This window comes from Mobula hypostoma, chromosome 15, assembly GCF_963921235.1.
Source record: "Mobula hypostoma chromosome 15, sMobHyp1.1, whole genome shotgun sequence".
NCBI classification, from domain to species: Eukaryota; Metazoa; Chordata; class Chondrichthyes; order Myliobatiformes; family Myliobatidae; genus Mobula; species Mobula hypostoma.
Genome location: NC_086111.1, coordinates 68,777,418 through 68,801,441, shown reverse-complemented (window position 1 = coordinate 68,801,441; position 24,024 = coordinate 68,777,418). Strand labels below are relative to the sequence as shown.

The window sequence follows — 24,024 nt, the reverse complement described above, 5'->3', positions numbered from 1 at the left end:
GGGGATAGGCGAGCCAGTGATCTCCCAGGTGTGCAAGTCAGTAAGTCTGGAGTTCGTGGCTTGGGGCTTGGGATCCCATCATTGGCAAGTGCGGAGTTCAGGGTCCCATCGTTGGCAAGACGAGTTCATGGCCTGAAGTTCGGGGTCCCGTCATCAGCTAGTCATGGGGTCGATACCAAAAAGATAGAGTCCTGAAGATCAATCAGAAGTCTGGAAGTCAACGTCTGATGGCTGAAATCCTGGGGGTCTATAGTTTGAAGTCCACTGGGGAAGTTGGAGGCCCAGGCAAGTCTGCTGGAGACCTGTCTTGGGTTTGGAGGACTCTGGATGGGAGGGAGGAGCGGGGCTTTTTTTGCATGTTGTTTTGTTGCTTGTGTTCTGTGTTGTTCTGACGAACAGTGTGGGCCTGCTATGTTGGTGCTGGAGTGTGTGGCGACACTTGTGGGCTGCTCCGAGCACATCCTTGGGTGTGTTGGTCTTGATGCAAATGACACATTTCGCTGTGTGTTTCGATGTTCACGTGATAAATAAATGAATCTGAATCTCACACTTCAGTAGTACTGGACTGCTATCTTCCAGTTTTTCTGGAGGGACCAGCTAGACTAGTTTCTGAGATGCCAACAGCACTCTTAGTTGTGGTTCTTATTGGGTATTGGGTCTGTACCCAGGTTAGAGATGAAAACCATTGCTACTGTTTCGTCACCTGACTCTTGTTTTGACAGGAGGCAGAGAGTGGAGAGCCTATGCTGGCAGCCATGCGGTGGGGCCTTATTCCTTCCTGGTTTCGGGAAAACGACCCCTCGAAAATGCAGTACCATACCAGCAACTGTCGTAGTGATGGGATGATGCAGAAGAAGTCGTATAAGGTATGACGCCTCAGTGAGTGGGGGGGGGGTCTCACGGTAGTCACACACTGATCCAACGAGGTATAACACCAGTGGGGAGTGTGTCATGGTAATTGCACTCTGATCCAATGAGGTACAACGCCTCAGTTAGTGGGAAGGTCTCACGGTAGTCATACATTGTTTAAACAAGGTATGACGCCTCAGTGAGTGGGTGGGTCTCACAGTAGTCACACACAGATCCAGCGAGGTAGGATGCCTCAGTTAATGGGTCTCACAATGGTCATACGTTGTTTAAACAACATACGACACCTTAGACAGTGGGAGGGACTCACAGTGTTCACACACTGATCCAGTGACGTATGACACCAATGAGTGGGGAGGCTGTCCTGGTAATCGCACACTGATCCGGCAAGGTTTGACGCCTCGGTGAGCGGGTGGGCCTCTGGTAGTCGCGGACTGGCCAGCTGAGGTATGACACCTCGGTGAGCGGGTGGGCCTCTGGTAGTCGCGGACTGGCCAGCTGAGGTATGATACCTAGGTGAGCGGGTGGGCCTCTGGTAGTCGCACACTGGCCAGCTGAGGTATGATACCTCAGTGAGCGGGTGGGCCTCTGGTAGTCGCGGACTGGCCAGCTGAGGTTGATACCTCGGTGAGCGGGTGGGCCTCTGGTAGTCGCGGACTGGCCAGCTGAGGTATGATACCTCGGTGAGCGGGTGGGCCTCTGGTAGTCGCGGACTGGCCAGCTGAGGTATGATACCTCGGTGAGCGGGTGGGCCTCTGGTAGTCGCGGACTGGCCAGCTGAGGTATGATACCTCGGTGAGCGGGTGGGCCTCTGGTAGTCGCGGACTGGCCAGCTGAGGTATGATACCTCGGTGAGCGGGTGGGCCTCTGGTAGTCGCGGACTGGCCAGCTGAGGTATGATACCTCAGTGAGCAGGTGGTTCTCATGGCAGTCACACACATTGATCCAGCGACTCCACTGTCATTGATATGCAGTTGGTAGGGTGACATCGGACCCACAGAATAGGCACCAACTGGGAAACAACATTTACCTGAAGTGTTGACTTTTGATTCTCACTCCGAAGTATTTAGAACACTTTTGCTTTTTTTAAAAAGAAAGCTTTGTTCACATGTACATCAAAGTGTGTTGTTTACATCCAGTTAAGTCAGTGAGGATGTGCTGGGAACAGCCCAGAAGTGTCAACACACTTCCCTCGTCAACAGAGCATGCCCACAACTCTCTTAACGCTCACCGTACATCTTTGAAATGTGGGAAGAAATGGGAGCACTCAGAGAAAACCCGCAGAGTCGTGGGGAGAATGACAAACTCCTTTCAGACAGTGAAGGGAATTGAACCCCGATATTACACCTAGCACAATAAAGCATTATGCTAACTACTACGCTACAGTATTGCCCCCTACAGAAAACTAGCCATTCACACCAACAAGTTATGACTCTCCTCAGCTCTCCTGACCTTGTCAAGACTTCTCTATTCTTTCCTCGCTTGTGTTCCCTTAGGGTGTTAAAACTATTTGCCCTAAGAATAGTGAAAGAGGAGTTAAGTGAATAAAGTTTTCATCATAGTCATTTCTATCCCTGCAGGACTGTGCAGAAGTCTTAGGCATGTTAGATTTTTTCAGATGCTATGGCCTCCTCTGACCCCTGATCTTAACTTCAAAGATTCAAAGTACATTTATTATGAAAGTATGTATGCAAGATTCAAGTACATTTATTGTCAAAGAATGTATAAATTATGCAACCTTGAAATTTGCTTGCTCACGTGTAGCCAAAAGCAAGAAGCCCAAAAAAAACCCAATTTAAAGGAAAAAAAAAGAACCTTGATATGCAAGAGAAAGAAAAAAAATACAAATCACTCAAACAATTGAAGCGAACAACAGCATTCCAAACCAAAATTTAGTCTTCAGAACTGAAACCCGCAGCAGCCCAGAGTAGGGCTTGCTTATCAGTTCATCATATTAGCAGGCGCACAGCACAGCACAGCGTGTGGGGCAGTCTTCATAGCCACCATACCAAGGAGAAAGGAGTGGCCATTGTGGAGAACCATCGTGAAGGGCCAGGACTCTGGCAGGGTGGGGGGGTGGGGCGGCGACAGACACCTTTCTCCAGGAGGGAGGGAGGAGAGAGAGAGCGCGACTGAGAGAGATTGGTTGCTTGCAGGTAGGCAGCACTGAACACCCGCTTACCTTCTGCTCTCATCCTTGTTGGTGCTTTATCTGATTCAATCTATCTTGATGCGATTGACGCGAAATGGAGTCGATCGTGGGCCCGTGCCGTATCTCCAGGCCGTACACTTCTCTCAAAACCTCACTGAATGCCCTCGGAGTCAGCAAAGTGCCAGATCACTCAATCGGCCTGAAAACGTGGATCACAGGCTTCGATAGTAGCAGAATCATATTTGAAATTGAAAGTGACAGCATCATGAACTGTCTGAAGAATGTCGCCTTTGGTCGTGTTGTGATTACCTGGAAAGATAGAAGCAAGCGAGATAGCCAAAGTCTACTGAAGAACTGTGGCAAGTTCTTAGATGCTTGAATTGAATTGACTTTATTACAACCTACCAGCCGATTTTCTTATAAAATTGCACAACATCGTACCTGAGAGGATTAATGTCGTTTTAAAGGCAAAGGGTGGCAACACCAAATATTGATTAGAATTTTTTTAACTATTTACTGCCCCTTATGGTAAACTTTTTGATATTTAGAAACTTTTCATTTCATTGTTTTTGAAAGCATCTTCGCATTACAGAGTTTTCTTTACGTGTGCCCAAGACTTTTGCGCAGTACACTTATCTTTCAGAATCTCTGACTTTTCCCCAAGGCTTTAAAGTGAATGAAGTACCCCTCAATAGTAGTCACCTTTACAGAGTAAGCACCTGAGACTCTCGGGGATGTATGTCGTCATTTATTGAGATCGTGACTGATGTGTATCTCCCTTTGCTTATTTGCTTAATACCTGACAGAACACAGGAGCATAAGAATTAGCAAAAGGAGAAAATAATGCTTACTTATTTATTTCGAGATACATTGCAGAATAGGTCCTGCTGGCTCTTCGAGCCATGTTGTCCAGCAACCCCTGATTTAAACTAACCCTAGCCTAATCATAGTCATAGTCATGCTTTATTGATCCCGGGGGAAATTGGTTTTCGTTACAGTTGCACCATAAATAATAAATAGTAATAGAACCATAAATAGTTAAATAGTAATATGTAAATTATGAAATAAGTCCAGGACCAGCCTATTGGCTCAGGGTGTCTGACCCTCCAAGGGAGGAGTTGTAAAGTTTGATGGCCACAGGCAGGAATGACTTCCTATGACGCTCTGTGTTGCATCTCGGTGGAATGAATCTCTGGCTGAATGTACTCCTGTATCCCCCCAGTACATTATGTAGTGGATGGGAGACATTGATCAAGATGGCATGCAACTTGGACAGCATCCTCTTTTCAGACACCACCGTGAGAGAATCCAGTTCCATCCCCACAACATCACTGGCCTTACGAATGAGTTTGTTGATTCTGTTGGTGTCTGCTACCCTCAGCCTGCTGCCCCAGCACACAACAGCAAACATGATAGCACTGGCCACCACAGACTCGTAGAACATCCTCAGCATCGTCCGGCAGATGTTAAAGGACCTCAGTCTCCTCAGGAAATAGAAATGGCTCTGACCCTTCTTGTAGACAGCCTCAGTGTTCTTTGACCATTCCAGTTTATTATCAATTCGTATCCCCAGGTATTTGTAATCCTCCACCAGGTCCACACTGACTCCCTGGATGGAAACAGGAGTCACCAGTACCTTAGCTCTCCTCAGGTCTACCACCAGCTCCTTAATCACAGGACAGTTTACAATAACTAATTAACCTACCAACCAGTATCGGGCCTGTATTCACTGGAATTCGGAAGAATGAGGAATGACCTAATTGAAACCTATTGAATATTGAAACGCCTTGATAAAGTGGATCTGGAGAGGATGTTCCCTATGGTGGGAGTGTCTAAGACCAGAGGACACAGCCTCAGAATAGAGAGGGGTTGTCCATTTAGAATGGAGATGAGAAGGAATTTCTTTAGCCCAAGACTGGTGAATCTGTGGAATTCATTGCCACAGGCATCTGTTGAGGCCAAGTCTTTTCATATATTTAAGGCAGAGGTTGATAGATTCTTGACTGCTCAGGGCATGAAGGGATACGGGGAGAAGGCAGGAGATTGGGACTGAAAGGAAAAATGGATCAGCCATAATAAAATAGTAGAGCAGATTCGATGGGCCAAATGGCCTAATTTTACTCCTACATTTTATGTTATTTGGACTGTGGGAGGAAACCGGAGCTCTTGGAGGAAACACACGCAGTCACGGGGAAAACATGCAAACTCCTTACAGACAGTGGCGGGAATTGAACCCAAGTTGCTGGTACTATAAAGTGTTTTGCTAACCACTACGCTACCATGCTGCCCCAATGTCCCCTGCACCTGCCTTGCTATTCAGTAAGGTTACATTCGACCTTTTATTTTTATTTATTTAGATATACAGCGTGGTAACAGGCTCATGTGGCCCAACCAGCGTGTGCCTCCTAATTACACCAATGTGATCAATTAGCCTGCTAACCCGTACACCTTTGAAATGTGGGAAGAAACCAGAGCTTCCAGAGGAAACCCACGCGGTCATGCGGGCTAACGTACAAACTGCTTACCGACAGCAGCAGGAAATGAACCCTAGTTGCAGGTGCCGTAGTAGCGATATGCTAACCATTACACTACCATGGTGCCCCGTACCTCTGTGGCACTTCCTTTTATTAAACCACTTGTTATCCAAACATTTATTCACTTCTATGTTGAACGTACTGTATGGCCTGCACCATCAATTCACCCTCTGGTGAAGAACAGCCTTTTTCTTCTTGGTGCTGAATAACTAAGCCCTGCTTCTAGATTTCCCAGCCTTGTGAAACATCATCTGTCTTCTGTTATTATACCTCTGGCGTTTAGGGCAGCACTGAATGTCCTCCATCTCTGGCAGTGTTCAGGGCTTCCTTCATCATGTCAGTGGCTTCTTCTTAGTTTGTCATGCAACTCTAGGGTGGAGACTCAGGAGCAACGTCGCACCCCGATGTAGAAGGATTCTTCATTGCTGTTTCCAAAACGGTTTTGTTTCACCAGTCAGAGTTGTTAGCCCTGAGCTGAACCTGGAGGACTGGTGGATCACTGTTCGTCTATCCTCTGCCCTTTGACCTGTTTGGCATGAGTGACCCTGCCAAGAGGCAAAGCATAAAGCCCTGACTCCAGCCAACGTAGCTCTCCGGGTCATGGAGGCACGCAAGCCTCCAAACCATCACAAGGTTGTCGTCCTCCTGGAGGGTTCACCCTGTCATGTCTCATTAAATATTTTATATTTCAGTGAGATCACGTCTCATTCTTCTGAAGTCTAAGAGTATAGGCCAATCGGCTTAATCTCACAGGACAGTCACACCACCCAGGAATGACCCGGCAAGCATTTGTAACATTCGCTCTATTACAGGCATATCATTACCTACATAAAGGAAATTGACTTGAATATAGATTTCAAAATCTATTGTACATGTGGTCTCACATAATGGAAGTCAATGGCCTCCATTTAAAAATTAATAATTGATGCATTATGAACTGTGGTTTGTGGGAATTCCATAGTACGGTCATGTTGAGTGTAGGAATTTTTCCCAATGACCCCTGATATGAAAAAATAATACTGCTTTTGTTAAAATGCAATGGGGACTCTAAATGATGGTTGCATAACATTAACGCACAGGTGATTTAGAAATCGTAATATTGGCATTAGGGAAAATCTCAGGAGAGTGTGACCCAATGTGAACAACTCGACACTCTTAACAAGAACCTGTAATCATCTTAATGTTGCTTTTGCCAGGAACCGCTTCTGAAAGGCCAGCGCTGTGTAGTGTTGGCTGATGGATTCTTCGAGTGGCAGAAGCAACCAGGGGAGAAGCAGCCCTATTTCATCCACTTTCCACAGACCTGTGAAAAAGAAGAGGTGAGATAATAAAAGGTTGAATTTTCATTGTGCCTTTCCTGTCTTTTTTTTTAATGCCATGGACCAATACCATTAAGCAAGGGGTCCATGGACTCCAGGTTAGGAACCCCTGTTAGAGGGTCCTTAAGGTTTCTATCACAGTGGAAACAGGCCCTTCAGCCCAGCTAGTCTATGCTGACCAAGGTGCTTAGCTGGGCTATACAATGGGAAACAGGCCTTTTGGCTGAACTCATCTATGCTGACCAAAGTGCCTATCTGGGCTGTCCCATTTGTTTGTGTTTTATTCCTCAAAATCTTTTCTATCCACCTACCTGTCTAAACATCAAGGACTCTGCAATTTATGTTCTCAGTAATATTTATTTACTTTTTAAAAAATTATTTGCACAAGTGGTCCTCTCTTGCACACTGGTTGTTTGTCGATCTTTGTTATGTACGTTTTTTCATGAATTCTGTTGTGTTTGAAGAGCAGACTATCTGTTGGATGGAAGTGACAACAACTCTGATAGAGGCAGATGCCAAGTTTTTAAGCTCACCAGTGGGAAGTGGTGCTTTAGCACTGCTGGCCCACCGCCTCGAGGGAGTCTTGATCATAAGCGGGCCGAAACTCCTGAAGGCAGGTGGCAGATCAACTGATGATCCCACTGGTGATGGCACAGGATAGTTAACATCTTAGTCCACGTGTATTCTGTAACTCCAATAAAAGTCTGTAAGAAAATGAATCTGAAGGTAGTATATGGTAACAGATGCTTACTTGAATAATAAATTTACTTTAAATTTTGAAATATAGTAATTATATCTGGCTCTGCTACTTCAGCTTGTTTCTTGTACCCGACATGTTCTGTGTGGAAAAGCTTGCCCCCCAGGTCATCTTTTAAAGCTTGCCCCCCATCACTTTAAACCTATGCTGGCTGAAGCTTTATAAGGCATCGGTCAGACTGCAGTTGGAGTATTTGGAGCCGTTTTGCGCCCCTTGTTTAAGAAAAACATGCTGGTATAGTTCAGGGTCCAGAGGAGGAGGTTCACGAGAATGGTTCCAGGAATTGCAGGGTTAATGTATGAAGAGTGTTTCATGGCCCTGGAGTTGTACTTGCTGAAATTTAGAAGGATGAAGGGGGATCTCATTGAAACCTATCAAATATTGAAACGCCTAGACAGTGTGGGTGTGGAAAGGATGTTCCTTACAGTGGGTAATTTTAGGACCTGAGGGCACAGACACAGAATAGAAGGACATCCTTGTAGAACAGAGATGAGGAGGAATTTCTTTATCCAGTAGTTGGTGAACCTGTGGAATCTATTGCACAGATGACTGTGGAGGCTGACACTGGGTATATTTAAAGCAGAGGTGGGTACGTTCTTGACTGGTCAGGCTGTCAGAGTTTATGCGGAGAAGGTAAGGGAGTGGGATGATAAATCTTTGAGTTTTATAAATGACCTGGATGAGGAAGTGGAGGGATGGTTTAGTAAATTTGCTGATGACACAAAGGTTGGGGGTGTTGTGGATAGTGTGGAGGGCTGTCAGAAGTTATAACGGGACATTAATAGGATGTAAGACTGGGCTGAGAAGTGGCAGATGGAGTTCAACCCAGATAAGTGTGAGGTGGTTCATTTTGGTAGGTCAAATATGATGGCAGAATGTATTATTCATGGTAAGACTCTAAGCAGTGTGGAGGATCAGAGGGGTCTTGGGGTCCGAGTCCATAGGACACTCAAAGCTGCTACACAGGTTGACTCTGTGGTTAAGAAGGCACACTGTGCATTGGCCTTCATCAATCGTGGGACTGAGTTCAAGAGCCGAGAGGTAATGTTGCAGCTATATAGGACCCTGGTCAGACCCCACTTGGAGTACTGTGCTCAATTCTCGTGGCCTCATTATATATAGGAGGGACGTGGAAAGCATAGAAAGGGTGCAGAGGAGATTTACAAGGACGTTGCCTGGATTGGGGAGCATGCCTTTTGAGAATAGGTTGAGTGAGCATGGCCTTTTCTCCTTGGAGCGACAAAGGATGATAGGTGACTTGATAGAGGTGTACAGGATAATGAGAGGCATTGATCGTGTGGATAGTCAGAGGCTTTTCCCCAGGGCTGAAATGGCTAGCACGAGAGGGCATAGTTTTAAGGTGCTTGGAAGTAGGTACAGAGGAGATGTCAGGGGTAAGTTTTATATGCAGAGAGTGGTGAGTGCGTGGAATGGGCTCCCGGCGACGGTGGTGGAGGCGGAAAGAATAGGGTCTTTTAAGAGACTCCTGGATGGCTACGTGGAGCTTAGAAAAATAGAGGGCTATTGGTAAAGCCTAGGTAGTTCTAAGGTAGGGACATGTTCGGCAATGCTTTGTTGGCCGAAGGGCCTGTATTGTGCTGTATGTTTTTCTATGTTTTCTAAATCAGCCATGATGGAATGGGAGAGCAGACTTGATGGGCCAAATGGTCTAATTGTGTTCCTATGTCTTGTGGGCTACTTTTACTCTCCCTAGTGTAGGTGAAAGGCTGTCTCTATACTCCTTATCTATACTTTTAACAAATTTATAAACCTTTTGAGTTCTCCCCTTGGCCCTATATGCTATAGGAAAAAATATCCGAGCCTGTCCAGGCTCTCCCAATAAGTGAACCAGTCCTTGAAACTCCTTGAGAGTCTTTTAAGGAGCTAATCAGGAGAGTCAGAAGAGAAGGTTTGGTGTCTGTGTGGAATTTTGTATGCCCCTTGGCCAGGTCATTATAGTACATCTTCATGGGATCCAACGTGGCAAGCTGGTTCTAAATTTAACTTAGTGGCATGAATCAAAGCGAGATATGGATAATATTCAGTGATCAGAGTTGCTTGCAGTAGGAAGCTGCAACACCCAGAACCGAATTTCTTGTTAATTGCGGTTATAGCAGCAAATTAGGCTTAAATACAGATTGCGATCAACATTCTGAGTTTTCCAAAACCGATCGTTCTAATCTCACCCAAGCTGAGGGAAAGAAAGTCCACAAGCATTCACCTGATCTGTACCCCTCATAAGTTTTGTATACCTTACATATAATTTTATATACCCTGCATAATTTTGAAATGGACCCATTCTACATTTGGGGGTGAAATTTGTGAGGCTTGATTGTTTTAAAAATAAAAACACTTCTGAACTGTCAGAGCAAGCCATGTGTTCTAAATTTGAAGGGGAAGAGCATGATTTCTCTCATTATTTGTATATCTCTGTAAGATCACCCCTCGTTCTGCACTCAAAGGAATACAATCCTAATCTATCCAACCTTCCTCTAGAACATGCCCGCAAGCTCCAGCAACATCCTTGTTCATTTTCTCTGTACTCTTTCAAGCTGGTCAAAACTGCACACAATATTCCAAATTTTGCCTCACTAACCTGCTCTACAATCTCAACATAACTTTCCAACTCCTGCGCTCAATACTCTGATTTATGAAGGCCAGTGTGCCAAATGTGCTCCCCTACCTACCTGTGGTACAACTTTCAGAGCATTGTGGATCTATATTCCCAAGACCCTTTCTTTGTTCTTCCACACTCCTCAGTGCCTACCATTCACTGTGTAAGTCTTAACCCTGCATTCGCCCAAAATGCAACACCTCACACCTGCTTGCATCAGTTTTGGAAAACCTAAGGTTGATCACAATCTGTATTCAATCATTATTTGTTGCTATGGTCAGAATAAACAAAAATATTAATTCTGGGTGTTGCAACTTTCTATTTGCAAACAAACTTTAATCACGGGAAATCCACGCTGCCTGACCTGCTGAGTTTCCTTGGCATTTTGTGTGCATTGAACAGCAAAACGAGCCCCTTTATGCACACGTGCCTGCGCGCACACTAACAGAAATCAGATTAATGAAGAGAGGGATATTGGGATTCAAGTTCCTTAAAAATGGTAACATTGGTAGGTTGGGTCGTGATATAGGACGATTTAAGTGTGGGATAGACTAGAAAGACAGGGTATCGGGACTGGAGGCGAGGGTCGGGCTGATTCCGCTTGCTCTTCTACGACGTTTACTCCTCTCCCTGTGACACTGAGACTGTAAGAAAGCTCCGGCTGCTTTGTGCTTCGTATCTGTGAGCTTTGCGGTCAGTGATTTGCCTGGCTATATGATGTACTGAGACTGATGCCAAGGGCCTGCTCTTGCTGCTCTGCAATCCGGGTCTTTGGACTGAAATTGGCTTGTAATGCTTGCTTTTATTGTTTGCATGATTTGTGTTTCCTTCTCTGCTCGTTTGATGTTGGTCCCTTTTTTTAATTGGGCTCTTTTGGGATTCTTGCTTTTTGGCTGCCTGTAAGCATGTGAATCTCAAGGTTGCATAATTTATACATGCTTTGATAATAAGTATACTTTGAATCCTTTGTTTGCCTTCATAGGTTAGGGCATAGAATAAAAAAAACTCGTGTGTAGTGTTGCAACTTTGCAAAACTTTCACACTGGGACTATTGCGCAATACTAGTCAAGTTCATAGTTATCAGGTAAACTAGCTTTAGCAGCAGTATCACAGTACAAACTGTGATGACAAACTTAACATAAACTTAAATTAACATCGCATGCACAGAATAACTCAGATAAACATAATGTCACAAGTGCAAGATCGAGAGAGAAGAAAAACAGAAAAATGTAGTCCTGTTCTATTAGAACCTGATGTAATGTCACGGGCATATGTTATGAAAATTGTATTTGTGACAGCAGTACAATGTTGGAGTTTTAACTACATAAAGTCTTCTTGACCTCACCCTTAGCACTCTTTAGGTTTAAGACCATAAAATATAGGAGCTGAATTAGGCCATTTAGAGAGGCTAGGGTGTAGGTAATGAAGCTGGTATTTACAGTGCGGAGGGAGACCAGCACGGGCACTGATCCCAGTATTTATGCTGACCTCCCTGCTCATTGTGACGGAAGCAGATTGGTGCCAAAATTAGTATTGAATCGATGAGCACCAAACAAAGGTCTCAAAATCGGGTGGAATTGATCCTCATTTGGCCTCCTCTGATCCTTTTATAAATTGTTTAATTTTGCTGAGTGTGTTCCCCACAATCAGCTGCGTTTACCTGCATCGGTCATTTTCCTTGATTAGATTGACTCAGTTTCGATAGTGATTGTTCGTATATCAGCATCTTTCCTGGAGGATAATCAGGAGGAGAGAGAGAGCTGTGATTAGCTCAGTCTGTTTAATTAGTTTTGGGGGGGGGGGAGGAGAGAGAGGACGTTTGAAAACAGTGACCAGATACAGTTGCCACAATTACCTGCCCATTTATCTGGTTTGGATAGACAACACTGGCAGTTTATCGTTTAAAGTGATAGCCTGCTTCCCTGTGGTCTAATCCATTGTGGTGATTTTTTTTAAATTAGAAGGTACCAATTATAATACACAGGCAAACACGAGGAAATCTGCAGATGCTGGAAGTTCAAGCAACACTCACAAAAATTGCTGGTGAACGCAGCAGGTCAGGCAGCATCTAAAGGAAGAGGTACAGTCGACATTTCGGGCCGAGACCCAAAACAAGGGAAGAAGGGTCTGGGCCCGAAACATCGACTGTACCTCTTCCTATAGATGCTGCCTGGCCTGCTGCGTTCACCAGCAATTTTTATGTATAATACACAGGGCCTACTTTTTAAAATGCATCAGTGCTTTGAAAAATGTATCCCTTGGCTAGGAGCAAGAGAAATCAACCATTGTTTCTGCTCCATTTTTGGATATGCAGTAACCCCTCTTCACGTGATATTGATCGGAATGTAAGTACTTTGAGGGATAAAATGTTCCTGACTGCACGCTGTAAGTGTCCTGTGGGTTTATACGGTGAGGTTAAAGTGATGGGAAGATGGAGCTGATATTGATGGTGTAGACAGCAGGGAGCCCCACACCAGACCTCAACCCTGTGTGGAAACAAAGCTATTTCTGTCCATTTATATTAATTACCTCAGTCAAAGAGATCAAATGGATGTGTTGTATGAGTAATGGCCCAACTCTGCCTCTGATGCCAAAATGTCTACATTTGTGATTGTGTAAGTGGAAGGGAAGAATTGCTTTATTCAGGCCAGAGCTTCCAAGAAGTCTGGACCAACACATAGTGCTACACTTGAGGGAGTTGGTCTTTCAAACTCAGCGTCAGCCTGATTAGCTACTTGTGCCCTCAAGTGCTCATAAACTACCTATTGGCTTTGTGTGAAGGAAAAGTGAGGGAGTTAATCCCCATGCATTTATTTATGGCTGGCGGGATAGAGATGTGTCTGTAGAAGGAGGTGTAAGGTGCAACACTTTCTTGGCCCCACCTCCCCACAACTCGATCAGAGTCAGGTGAAGCCATGGCAGGAGGTGGTGGATGGTCGTACGAGCAGCTGGTGCACATCACAAGTCCTGGTTATGCGACCACTGACACCAGGCAGACAATCTCGAAAGAATATTGATAATGGCTGGGGTCACCCATCTTGTAAAGACACTGCCCAGAAGAAGGCAATGGTAAAATGCTTCTGTAGGAAAAAAAAATGCCAGAAGTAATCATGGTAATGATAAGGCCATGATCGCTCATGTCATACGACACGACACGTAATAATGATGATGGTGCTTTAATTTCCTGTATGTCAATGAATGTTATTAAATCAGATTGTTCAATCATACATTGGTGTGATGATTAGTGTAGAAGGTTATAATGGGATAGGGAAATTTGGCTGTGTGAATTCAGAATCGGCTTGCCCATAGAAGGCAGAGGGTAGTACTAGATGGAGCATACTGTGCCTGGAGATCAGTATCCAGTGGTATTCCACAGAGATCTGTTCTGGGACCTCTGGTCTTTTTGATTTTTATAAATGACTTGGATGAGGAAGTGGGAGAGTGGGTTAGTAAGCTTGCAGATGTCACCAAGTTTGGTGGAGTTGTGGAGAGTGTAGAAGGTTGCTGTAGGTTACAACAGGACATTGACAGGATGCAGAGCTGGGCTGAGAAATGGCAGATGGAGTTCAACCTGGAGAAGTATGAAGTGATCCACTTGGGAAGGTTGAATTTGAAAGCAGAATACAGGGTTAATATCATGATCCTTAGCAGTGGAGGAATAGAGAAAACTTGGGGTCCACGTCCATAAGTCTCTTCGTTTTGCTGCATAAGTTGATAGGGTGGTTAAGAAGGCATATGGTATGCTGGCCTTCATTAGCCAGGAGACTGTAAGGTAATATTGCAGCTGTATAAAACCCTGGTTAAACTACACTTGGAGTATTGTGATCAGTTCTTGTCATCTCATAGGAGAGACGTGAAAAGGCTTTAGGTTTACCAGGATGCTGCCTGGATTAGAGAACATGTCTTAGGTTGAATGAGCTAGGGCTTTCCTCTTTGAAGAGGAGAATGATAAAAGGTAACTAGACAGAGGTGTACAAGATGATAAGGGGCACAGACTGTGTAGGCAGTCGCAGTTTTTCCCTGTGTGGAAATGGCTGATACAATGGACATGATTTTAAGATGATTGGATGAATGTCTGAGGGGGATGTCAGAGGTAGGATTTTTTACAGTGTGTGGTAGGTGCATGTAGTGTACTGCCACAGTAGTCGTGGAGGCAGATACATGAGCATTTAAATGTATCTTCTTGATAATACTTGTGTAAGGGGGTTTCGTCTTTTATGTTACTGCGTAGGCTAATTAAAATGGCTTCTTTGTTATTTTATACTTGGGAATGCTTTGTTATGTTAAATGCTGAGAAAGTTCTTGCGCTAGCAGCTTGTTTTGGGCTAGACTGTGATAAGGAGATGTTATGAACCAATTGGGATAGTTGTTATGTTTTTGGTGTATCTGAAGATATTGTATGCGCGGGGTTTTGGGGCAGAAGGCGGGAGAGAGAGACAGAGGATGGACCAGGTGCTGTGAGCCCGCTAACGGGATCGGACCCCGAGCGGGGCGTTCGGCGAGGAGAGGAGACAGAGACGGACTCGTGTGGAGCGTCTGGTCGACCACCGTTGTTGTTCCCAGGCGGCCGGTTGAGGTGGTCCGAGGGGTTGCAGGGTGAAGAAGAAGGGTCCCAAGTTCCAACTGTTTGTGCACGAAGAGACTGAATTTTGATAAGTGTGGCGCCTTTTATATTTTATTCTCTATTAATTATATAGATGTTACTCTTATTTATTTTTATTTATTTTTATTGTAAATGCAGTTTTGTCAATCATTGTGCATAGTTTTTCATTGATTCTTTTGTACTGCTTTGTTCTACTGTGAATGCCTGAAAGAAGATGAGTTTTAGGGTAGTATATGCTGACGTGTACCTACTTTGAACTTTGACTCTTAGATTGATTCAGAAAAGTTGTCGGCTTTGCTGGAGGGAAGTGTTAAATTGATCATCTAACAGTGGGCTGAAGGGCCTGTACTGTGCGGTCTTGTTCTTTGTTGTGTCAAAGTGGAGAAGTAGATTTGGGATGGTATTGAGAATCTCTAGTCTATGTACCTGGACCATCACCTCACATGACCTGCCCCATCAATGGAAGAGAATGCCACTCCCACACTGGTCTCATCAAAGATTCAAAGTACATTTATTATCAAAGTATATATGCAATATACAACCGAGATTTGTCTTCTCCACTGACAACCATGAAACAAAAAAAATCACGGAGCTGGTTCAAAGAAACACATTAACCCCTCCCCCCCACACACACACAACGATTTAAAAAAAAATTGCGCAAACGGCAAGAATAAAGAAGTACAAAGTAAAACAGGGAATATAAAACACCATGCACAAAGTCATCGAAAGAGTCCAGGCATATTCGGTTCATTCAATCTACCTCTGTGTTATCACAAAACCTGCATAACTGGGGTGGAAGCAAATTGTCTTTGATTCTGATGGACTACCAAAGAAGACGATAAAGTAACTGCACTTGAGAAGTTTACTTTTGGCTGTAAAGCACTTTGGGATGTCCTCAAGAGAATGTGAGAATTATAAAGTATCCTGGACCTGACATATTAAGTTGTTTCTCTTCCCACAGACCCAGCCTGACTGCTGAGTATTTCCAGCATTTCCTGTCTTTATATTGTCAGTGGGTTCGAGCAAATCTACTGTTGCTGAACACCTGAAAATGGAAAGTGCAAGAAACACTCTGCAGATCAAGGAGCGTCTGTAGGGAGAGAAACAGTTGTTTATTTCAGGTCGTGTTCATTATTGTTCGAACAAGTATGGTGAGGTCCAGGCAGGAAAGGGAACCGACTGCAAAAGCACCACAAAGTATAGGAGCAGAATTAGCCCATTGGGTTAATCGGGTCTGCTCTGCCAATTCATCATGGCTGATCCATTTTCCCTCTCAGGCCCAATCTCCTGCCTTCTCCCTGTATTCCTTCATGCCCTGACTATCAAGAACCTATCACCTTCTGCCTTAAATAGCATGCCCGCAACCTGCTACCCGTAACCATGTGTCTTTTGGAATGTGGGAGGAAGCTGGAGCCCCCGGAGGAAACCCACGTGGTCACAGGAGAACGTACAAACTCTTTACAGACATCGGTGGGAATTGAACCATCATTGGTGATCGCCTGCGCTGTAGAGCGTTGTGCTAATTGCTACATTCTATATGGTGTAAGCGGGGTGGGCACAGAGGGCTAAAGAGCCTGTGTGTCTAGCCCGCTAAAGAGAGGGCTTTTCAGCCCTCTAAAAAGAGCCTGGTTTCATCTTGTCTGCCTCTATAAATATCTATGAAATGTGTCTTTTGCTCCCAGATGCTTTTCCTCTGTCCGATTTAGACTTTTCCGTGGAGTGGATTAACTGTTTATTGATGATTCAGGTTGATGGCGAAGAGTGGAAGGGCCGGCGCCTGCTCACAATGGCTGGGCTGTTTGACTGCTGGAGACCTCCTAGCGGGGGAGAGGAACTCTATACGCACACCGTCATCACTGTGAGTGCTTCCAAAGCCATGAGCTGGGTACACGAGAGGTAAGGAGAAGTGAACACGAGATTCTGCAGATACTGGAAATCCACAGCAAAACACACACAAAGCGCTTGCTGCAGGAACTCAGCGGGTCAGGGAGCACGTGTGGAGAGGAATATGCAGTCGGCGTTTCGGGCGGAGTCCCTTCAACAGGACTGCAAAGTAAGGGGGCAGAAGCCAGAATAACCTGATGGTGGGGCGGAGGGGAAGTTGATAGGTAAAGCCAGGTGAGGGTGAGGTGGGGGATGATGTGAGAAACTGGGAGGTGAGATAAGTGTCAAGGGCTGAAATAGAAGGAACCTGATGGGAGAGAGGGAAGGAGGAGGGGACCCAGGGGGAAGTGATGGTCAGGTGAGGAGAAGGAAAGGGGTGAGAAGGGGCGTGAGTGGGGAATGGAAAAATTAGAAAATGTTGAGGAAGAACTACAAGCTGGCAGGTGATTGGTGAGACCAAGTGAGGGGGAAGATGGGTGGGCAGGGGAGGAAGGATGAACTAAGAAGCTACAAGGCGATAGAGGTAAAGAGCTGAAGAAGACGGAATATGATAGGAGAGGACAGTGAACCATGGGAGAAAGGACAGAGGGGACACCAAAGGGAGGTGATGAGTGGTTGAGGAGACTGGGCAAGAGGGGAGCCAGAAGGGGAATGGAAAAGGAGAGAAGAGGCTTGTGGAAAAATTACCGGAAGTTAGAGAAATGGATGTTCGTGCTGTACAGGTGGTGGCTATGCAGACGCAGGCTATGAAGTGTGTGTAGACGTAGAAGTGGAGTTGACACCTGTGCAGACCAGGATCTGAGCTAAACACATAATGCTGGAGGAACTTAGTAGGTCGGGCAGCATCCATGAAGGAGAATAAACTGTCAACATTTTGGCCCGAGTCCCAAGACCAAAGAAGTTTTGAACTCTTGTATTAGCCATTTCCACCCTGGGAAAATGTCTCCAACTGTTGATCTATTAATGACTCTTACCTTGTACACTTCTATCAAGTCAGCTGTGGTCCTCCTTCACTCCAGCGAGTAAAGGCCTAACTTGCTCAACCTGTTGTCATAAGACATACACTCCAATCCTGCTGAATCTCCTTTGCACCTTCCGTAAGTCATTGTCACAGACAGCTGGGGTGGTGGGGGCAAGTCTTTGGGTATATTTAAAGCAGGAGTTGATAGGTTCTTGATTAGTCAGGATGTCAAAGGTTGTAGGGAGAAGGCAGGGGAATGGGGTTGAGAGGGAAATGGATCAGCCATGATCAAATGGGGGAGCAGACTTGATGGGCCAAATGGCCTAATTCTGCTCCTATGTCTTATGGATGGTGTAACTTTTACTGTATTAAAGGAGCAGAACAGGTGGAAGTTTTAAACCACCAGGTATCCCTTATGCCTAGAATGTGTGGTGTGGTGTATCAACTAGTACTTGAAACACAGCAAGGTTTAATGTGAATCTCCCTCGCTCTCGCTGTGTAGGATGCCTGCTATTCTGGATGGAGAGGACGCTGTGCGCAAATGGCTGGATTATGGTGAAATATCCGTCATGGAGGCCATCAAACTGATCCACCCAACAGAATGTATTGCTCTTTACCCAGTCTCCACCCTGGTGAATAACTCCAGGAATGACAACATCGAGTGCATCAGACCCATAGAACTGGAAATGAAAAAGGTGAGAGTTTTGTGTTTTCTAAACCTGGTGGCAAGATGATGCAAGGTTTAGTTATTTATTTAAGAACACCTTTTGCTTCCTTAGATGCAGATTTGTAGGGTACAGGTTCTCCCCCCACCTCAAGTTCACATTAAAGTTTGTTGTCATTTGACTGTAGATGTTGTTCCTGTGGTGTCATGTTGTATGTCATGGTGATCATGGTCTTTCCATAACCATGATTGTTCTTGGCAAATTTTTCTACAGCAGTGTTTTGCCATTGCCACCTTCTGGGCAGTGCCTTTACAAGACGGGTGACCCCAGATGTCATCAATACTCTTCAGCGATTGTCTGCCTAGCGTCAGTGGTCGCATAACCAGCACTAGTGACATGCATCAGCTGCTCATACGACCATCCCATGGCTTCACGTGACCCTGATCAGTGGGGGGGGGGGGCTAAGCAGGTGCTAAACCTTGCCCAAGGGTCACCTGCAGGCTTTCCGAGGGTAGGAGTGCCTCACACTTTGGTAGAGACGTATCTCCACCCCGTCACCCGGGCTGTACATGTATACAGCCAAATGAACCAGACTTTTATATAGGCATCCGTTAGTCTCATGAGACCATGGATCTGCGCCTGGAAAGTCTTCACTCTCCAGGGTGCAGGCCTAGGCAAGATTGTACGGAAGACCAGCAGTTGCCCATGCTGCAAGTCTCCCCTCTCCACGCCACCGATGTTGTCCAAGGGAAGGGCATTAGGACCCATACAGCTTGGCACCGGTGTCGTCGCAGAGCAATGTGTGGTTAAGTGCCTTGCTCAAGGACACAACACGCTGCCTCAGCTGAGGCTCAAACTAGCGACCGTCAGATCACTAGACGAACGCCTTAACCACTTGGCCACACGCCAACACAAACCGGACTATGGTGCACTCATAATACATATATCATGCACAGGACATGTAACAAAGTATTACCACAAATAAGGGGCAGTACAGTAGCGCAGTGGTTGGCACAGTGCTTTACAGTACCAGTGACCCAGGTTCAATTCCCTCCCACTGTCTGTAAGGAGTTTGTACGTTCTCCCCCGACTGTGTTTTTTCCAGATGCTCAGGCTTCCTTCTGCAGTCCAACGACGTACCGGTTGGTCGGCTAATTGGTCATTGTAAATTAGGCTCGAGTTAAATCAGGAGATTGCTGGCTGGAAGGGCATTTTCTGCGCTGTATCTCAATGAAAAAAATTAGATAAAAAGCTCATCAAATGTCTGTGAAGTCCACAGCATAGGTACACGGTACAGTAACCAGCTCGCTGGCCTTCTCTGTATCCATCAGTCTCCCAGCCTGGGGGAAGAAGCTGTTACCCAGTCTGCCAGTCTTTGTCCTGATGCTCCTATACCTCCCTTCCTGACAGTAGTGGGTCAGAGATTGTGAGATGGGTGGGAGGGATTTCCACAATGCTTGGGGCTCTTCGTCTACAGTGCACCCAGTAACTGCCACAAATGGGGGGGAGGGAGACCCTGATGGTTCCCTCGTTGGTTTTCGCTGTCCTATCCTTTACATCTTGCCCATTCTTCGTGCCTGACTCCAGATGTAAATGGAGCCTGTTCGGATGTGGACTGGATCACATTTAACACATCCTCATCTGGATACGTACCTTGTTTTATTTCCTTAGCTGGGCTTCAACGTTCCTAAAGATTGAGCACACCTCTCTCCCTTAGGCACACAGGCACCCTGGCACAGGACTCAAGTCCAAGGTGCCTGTGCCTACCACCACCCCTGGCAGTGCGTCCAACTCACCTACCACTCTGTACTGGGGGGAATCTACCTCGGACATCCCCCTATGCCTGCTTGTCTGTTAGGCTGGCTTCTTCCATGTGACTCCTCAAACACTGAGCCTGATCTCTTCTGGAGTGGTCTGAACTACTGTGACCCAGAAACAGTGCTAGGGCCGGCTGGTGGCGCAATGACATCAGTACCGGACTCCGGAACGGAGGTTCCCGGGTTCGAACCCAGTCGGGGCCGCTCCCAAGCACGCTTTCCATCCGTGCCAGGTTGAGTGTCGAGATCGCAACTTAATCTCGTAAAATAAAAGGAAAAATACCACGAAAATGTTTGTGTGAGGAGTGGCGTGCCAAACAGTCTCTCTCTCTCTCTCTCTCTCTCTCTCTCCCCCCCCCGGCACCTTGTAAAGGCATGAAAAAGACATCGTCCCGTCAACATTGCACACGCACGCACGCACATACAAAAAAATAGGAAACGGTGCTTTGATTTATTGAAGAGGGGTTCCAGGCCGTTTAAGGTGTGAGAGTTATCGTACTACTTTGAAGTTCGTTTTCTTGCAAGCATGTACAGGAAAACAAAGAAATACGATGCTGTAGCATTTTTAATGTTTTTTATTGCGATACAGTGTGGAGTAGAGTGAGCTCTTCTGGCCCTCCGAGCCACACCGCCCAGCAACTCCTGATTCAGTGCTAGCCTGATCATGTGGGCACATATCCTCGGAGCCAGGCATGGTATTCTCGGGATTTGTGTTCTGAATGTGCCTCTGTGCAGCAGTGTAAATCTCGGTCTGTCCGGCCCTTACTGTGGGATCCTTCTCCTGCTGCTTGGGCATGTTTCACTAGATGCTGCTTTCAGTCGAGCTCCTCTGCTTCTTCTCTCCACTTGGGTGACGCTTGATTTAAATTTCTAAAGTAATGTGGGAGCCTGACTACCTGGCATATGCAGAAAATTAGATAGAGGGTATAGTACATTGAACAGTGCAGGCTATTGGGCCTACAATGCTGTGCAGACCTTTCAACTTGCATTAAGATCAACCTAACCCTTCTTCCCTCCTTCCACACCACCAACCATCTTTCCCATCACCTGCTTCTACCTATCACCCGCCATTTTGTACTCCTTTCTCCCTCCCCCTCCCCCTCACTGTGACTGTTCACTGTTTGGTCCTCTGTGTAGATGTTGCCTGACCCGCTGTTTCTTCTGTATTTTGTGTGCTCCCCCCACATAGCCTTCCATTTTTCTTTCATGCATCTGTTTCAGGCTGTCTTAAATGTCCCTAATGCATCTGCTTGTATGGCCAGCCCGAGCAGGTTGTTCCATGTACCCGCCACTCTCTGTGAGGAGGGAAAAAAACCTCCCCTCTGGTATCCCCCATATGCTTTCCTCCAATCATCCCAGCGTTTCCCCCAGTGTATGTGTCTCTGTCTCTGTCTCTGTCCCTGGCAGGATCCCTGTGTAGGTCTCGGTCTCTCTCTCTCCCTCACAGGACCTCCCGTATGGACCTGTCTGTCTGTCTGTCTCCCTCTCCCCCTCCACCTCCACTCCTCCCCTCGTGGGACCTCCGTGTGGGTCTCTGCTCTCTGTCTCTTTTTCTCCCCCGTGTGGGTCTGTGTGTGTGTCCTCCCTCCCCCCCCCGTCCTCTTCCCTCCTCCTCCCCCCCAACCCAGTGAGACCCCTGTGTGGGTTGGGTTCTCTTTCTTTCCCCTCTGCCCCGTGTGCATGTCTCTCTCTCTCTCTATTCCCAGCCAGTGGGACTCCCTTGTGGGTCTCTGCCTCTGTCTCTCTCTCATTCTCTCCCCTCTCCCCTGCAGGACCCCTGCATAGGTCTTTGTGTCTCTGTCTCTCTCCTCCTCGAATCCCTGTGTGGGTCTGTGTGTCTCCCCCCCGCCTCTGCCCCCGCAGGCCACCTGTGGAGGTCTGTGTGTGCGCCTGTCTCTCTCCCTCTTCTCTCCCCCGCAGACCCCCTATGTGGGTGTCTCCCACACACTGCTTGAAGTTTATTTCTGCAGCAGTTTTTCTAATGTCAATTTTCCATCAAGCTGGAGTTGCCGTGTGGCAGGGACACATTGGCATGTACACAGTGTTCTCTTAAGAGCAACGGTCCCATAGACAGAGACAGCCAGGCTGAGATTGAAATGTGGTGATGGATCACGCAATGAATTTTGAAGTTCACCCATCCGGAGAGAACCTTCTGACACGTGGCAGCGGTTTGTATGTCTGCAAAAAATGGCCATGGGGAGCAGTAATGTAGAAATAGAGTTGCTCGCTCAGTACAAAAAATAAAAACACCGGGCTCCTGGGAACTGGGAGCAGGAATAGCTTGACTGTGTGTTAGAACATCAAACAGTACAGACCCTTTGGCCCACGATATTGTGCCAGCCCTTTCACCTACTCTAAGATCAATCAGACCCTCCCGTCCCACATAGTCTTCCATGCAAGTGCCTGCCGAGCTGCTGATCCCCTGCTTCTGTGTCTTGTGGTTTAATAGTTTATGGGGAGGAGGCAGGACAATGGGGTTGAGAGGGATAATTAAACGGCCATGATCAGATGATAGAGCGGACTTAGAGTGGAACGGTCTAATTCTGTTCCTATGTCTTTTGATCTTAAAATGTCTCGAATGTATTTGCCTCTATCGCCAATCGCGGCAGTGCGTTCCACTCACCTATCACTCTGTATGGGGCAGCGGGAACCTACCTCCGCCACCCCCCTATGTCCACTTGTCTGTCAGGTTCGCCTCTTCCACATGACTTCAGACTCAGGTCTGATACCTTCCTGGGTATTGTGGACGACTTTGACCCAGAAACCATGCTTCAGTGCACTGAAGAGGATTTCCAGGCCCTTAAAGGTGTGAGAGTTTAAAAAAAACATTGGTTCCTTAGTAAGATTTAGAAATCATTCCATTTCTTACAAATTCCCCTATCCCTATGTTCCCTTCTGCATAAAAATTCTGCTTTAAATTTGCTCATGCTCTTAATCATCGAAAAGTACCACCCAAAAGCAGGCCTTTTGGCCCATCTAGTCCGTACTGAACCATTTAAACTGTCAACTCACATCGACCTGCACTGGGACCATAGCCCTCCATACCCCTACTATCCATGTACCTATCCAAACTTTTCTTAAACTTTGAAAGAGAGTTCGCATGCACCACTTGTGCTGGCAGCTCGTTCCCCGCTCGACCCTCTGAGCAAAGGAACTTATCCTCATGTTCCCCTTAAACTTTTCACCTTTTACCTTTAACCCATGACCTCTAGTTGTAGTCCCACCCAACCTCATCTCGTGTTCTGGGAAAGAGAATTCAAAAGAATTAAAATCTTCAGTTATTGTCCCGATTTCAAGTACTATGGATAAATTCAAACCTTCTGGGAAAGAAATAAAATCCTCCCAACATCTGTGTATTGCTAGGAGTATAAAAGTAGGGAAATTGTGAGTAAACTTTAATGGATGAATAGGGACTGCATACAGTTTTGATTGAAAGAATTTAAAGATTAGCTTTGTCATATTTGTCCTGCTGAAGGGTCTTGGCCCAAAACATCGACTGTTTATTCCCCTGCAGAGGTTCTGCTTGACCCGCAGAGTTCCTCCAGCGTTTTCAGGTTCAGGTTTACTACAGGTACATCAAAACATACAGTGAAATGCATTGTTTGCATAAACAACCAACACGCCCAAGGGTGAGCTGGGGGCAGCCTGCACTTGTCACCACACATTTCGGCGCCAATGTAGCACGTGAGTATTGTTCAAGATTTCCAGCATCTATGGAATATCTTGTGTTCAAACTCTGGTAGTGTGATTGATGTTACAAGATTGGACTCCTGTAGTATGCTTCGTTACATTGTAGGTGGAAGAAGATAGAATGGATTAGATCACCAACACTAAACCTCATCAACTCTACA

General features: G+C 46.1%; 1 protein-coding gene across 1 annotated transcript in view; it reads left to right on the top strand.

Annotated features, from left to right (window-relative positions):
• hmces (5-hydroxymethylcytosine binding, ES cell specific) overlaps positions 1-24,024 on the top strand; it is a 62,100-nt gene that overhangs the window by 33,811 nt on the left and 4,265 nt on the right. Inside the window, exons 3-6 of the mRNA XM_063068422.1 lie at positions 723-866; positions 6,750-6,872; positions 16,594-16,742; positions 18,194-18,386. Coding sequence (XP_062924492.1) covers positions 723-866; positions 6,750-6,872; positions 16,594-16,742; positions 18,194-18,386 — 609 coding nt within the window. The remainder of the gene's footprint in view (positions 1-722; positions 867-6,749; positions 6,873-16,593; positions 16,743-18,193; positions 18,387-24,024) is intronic.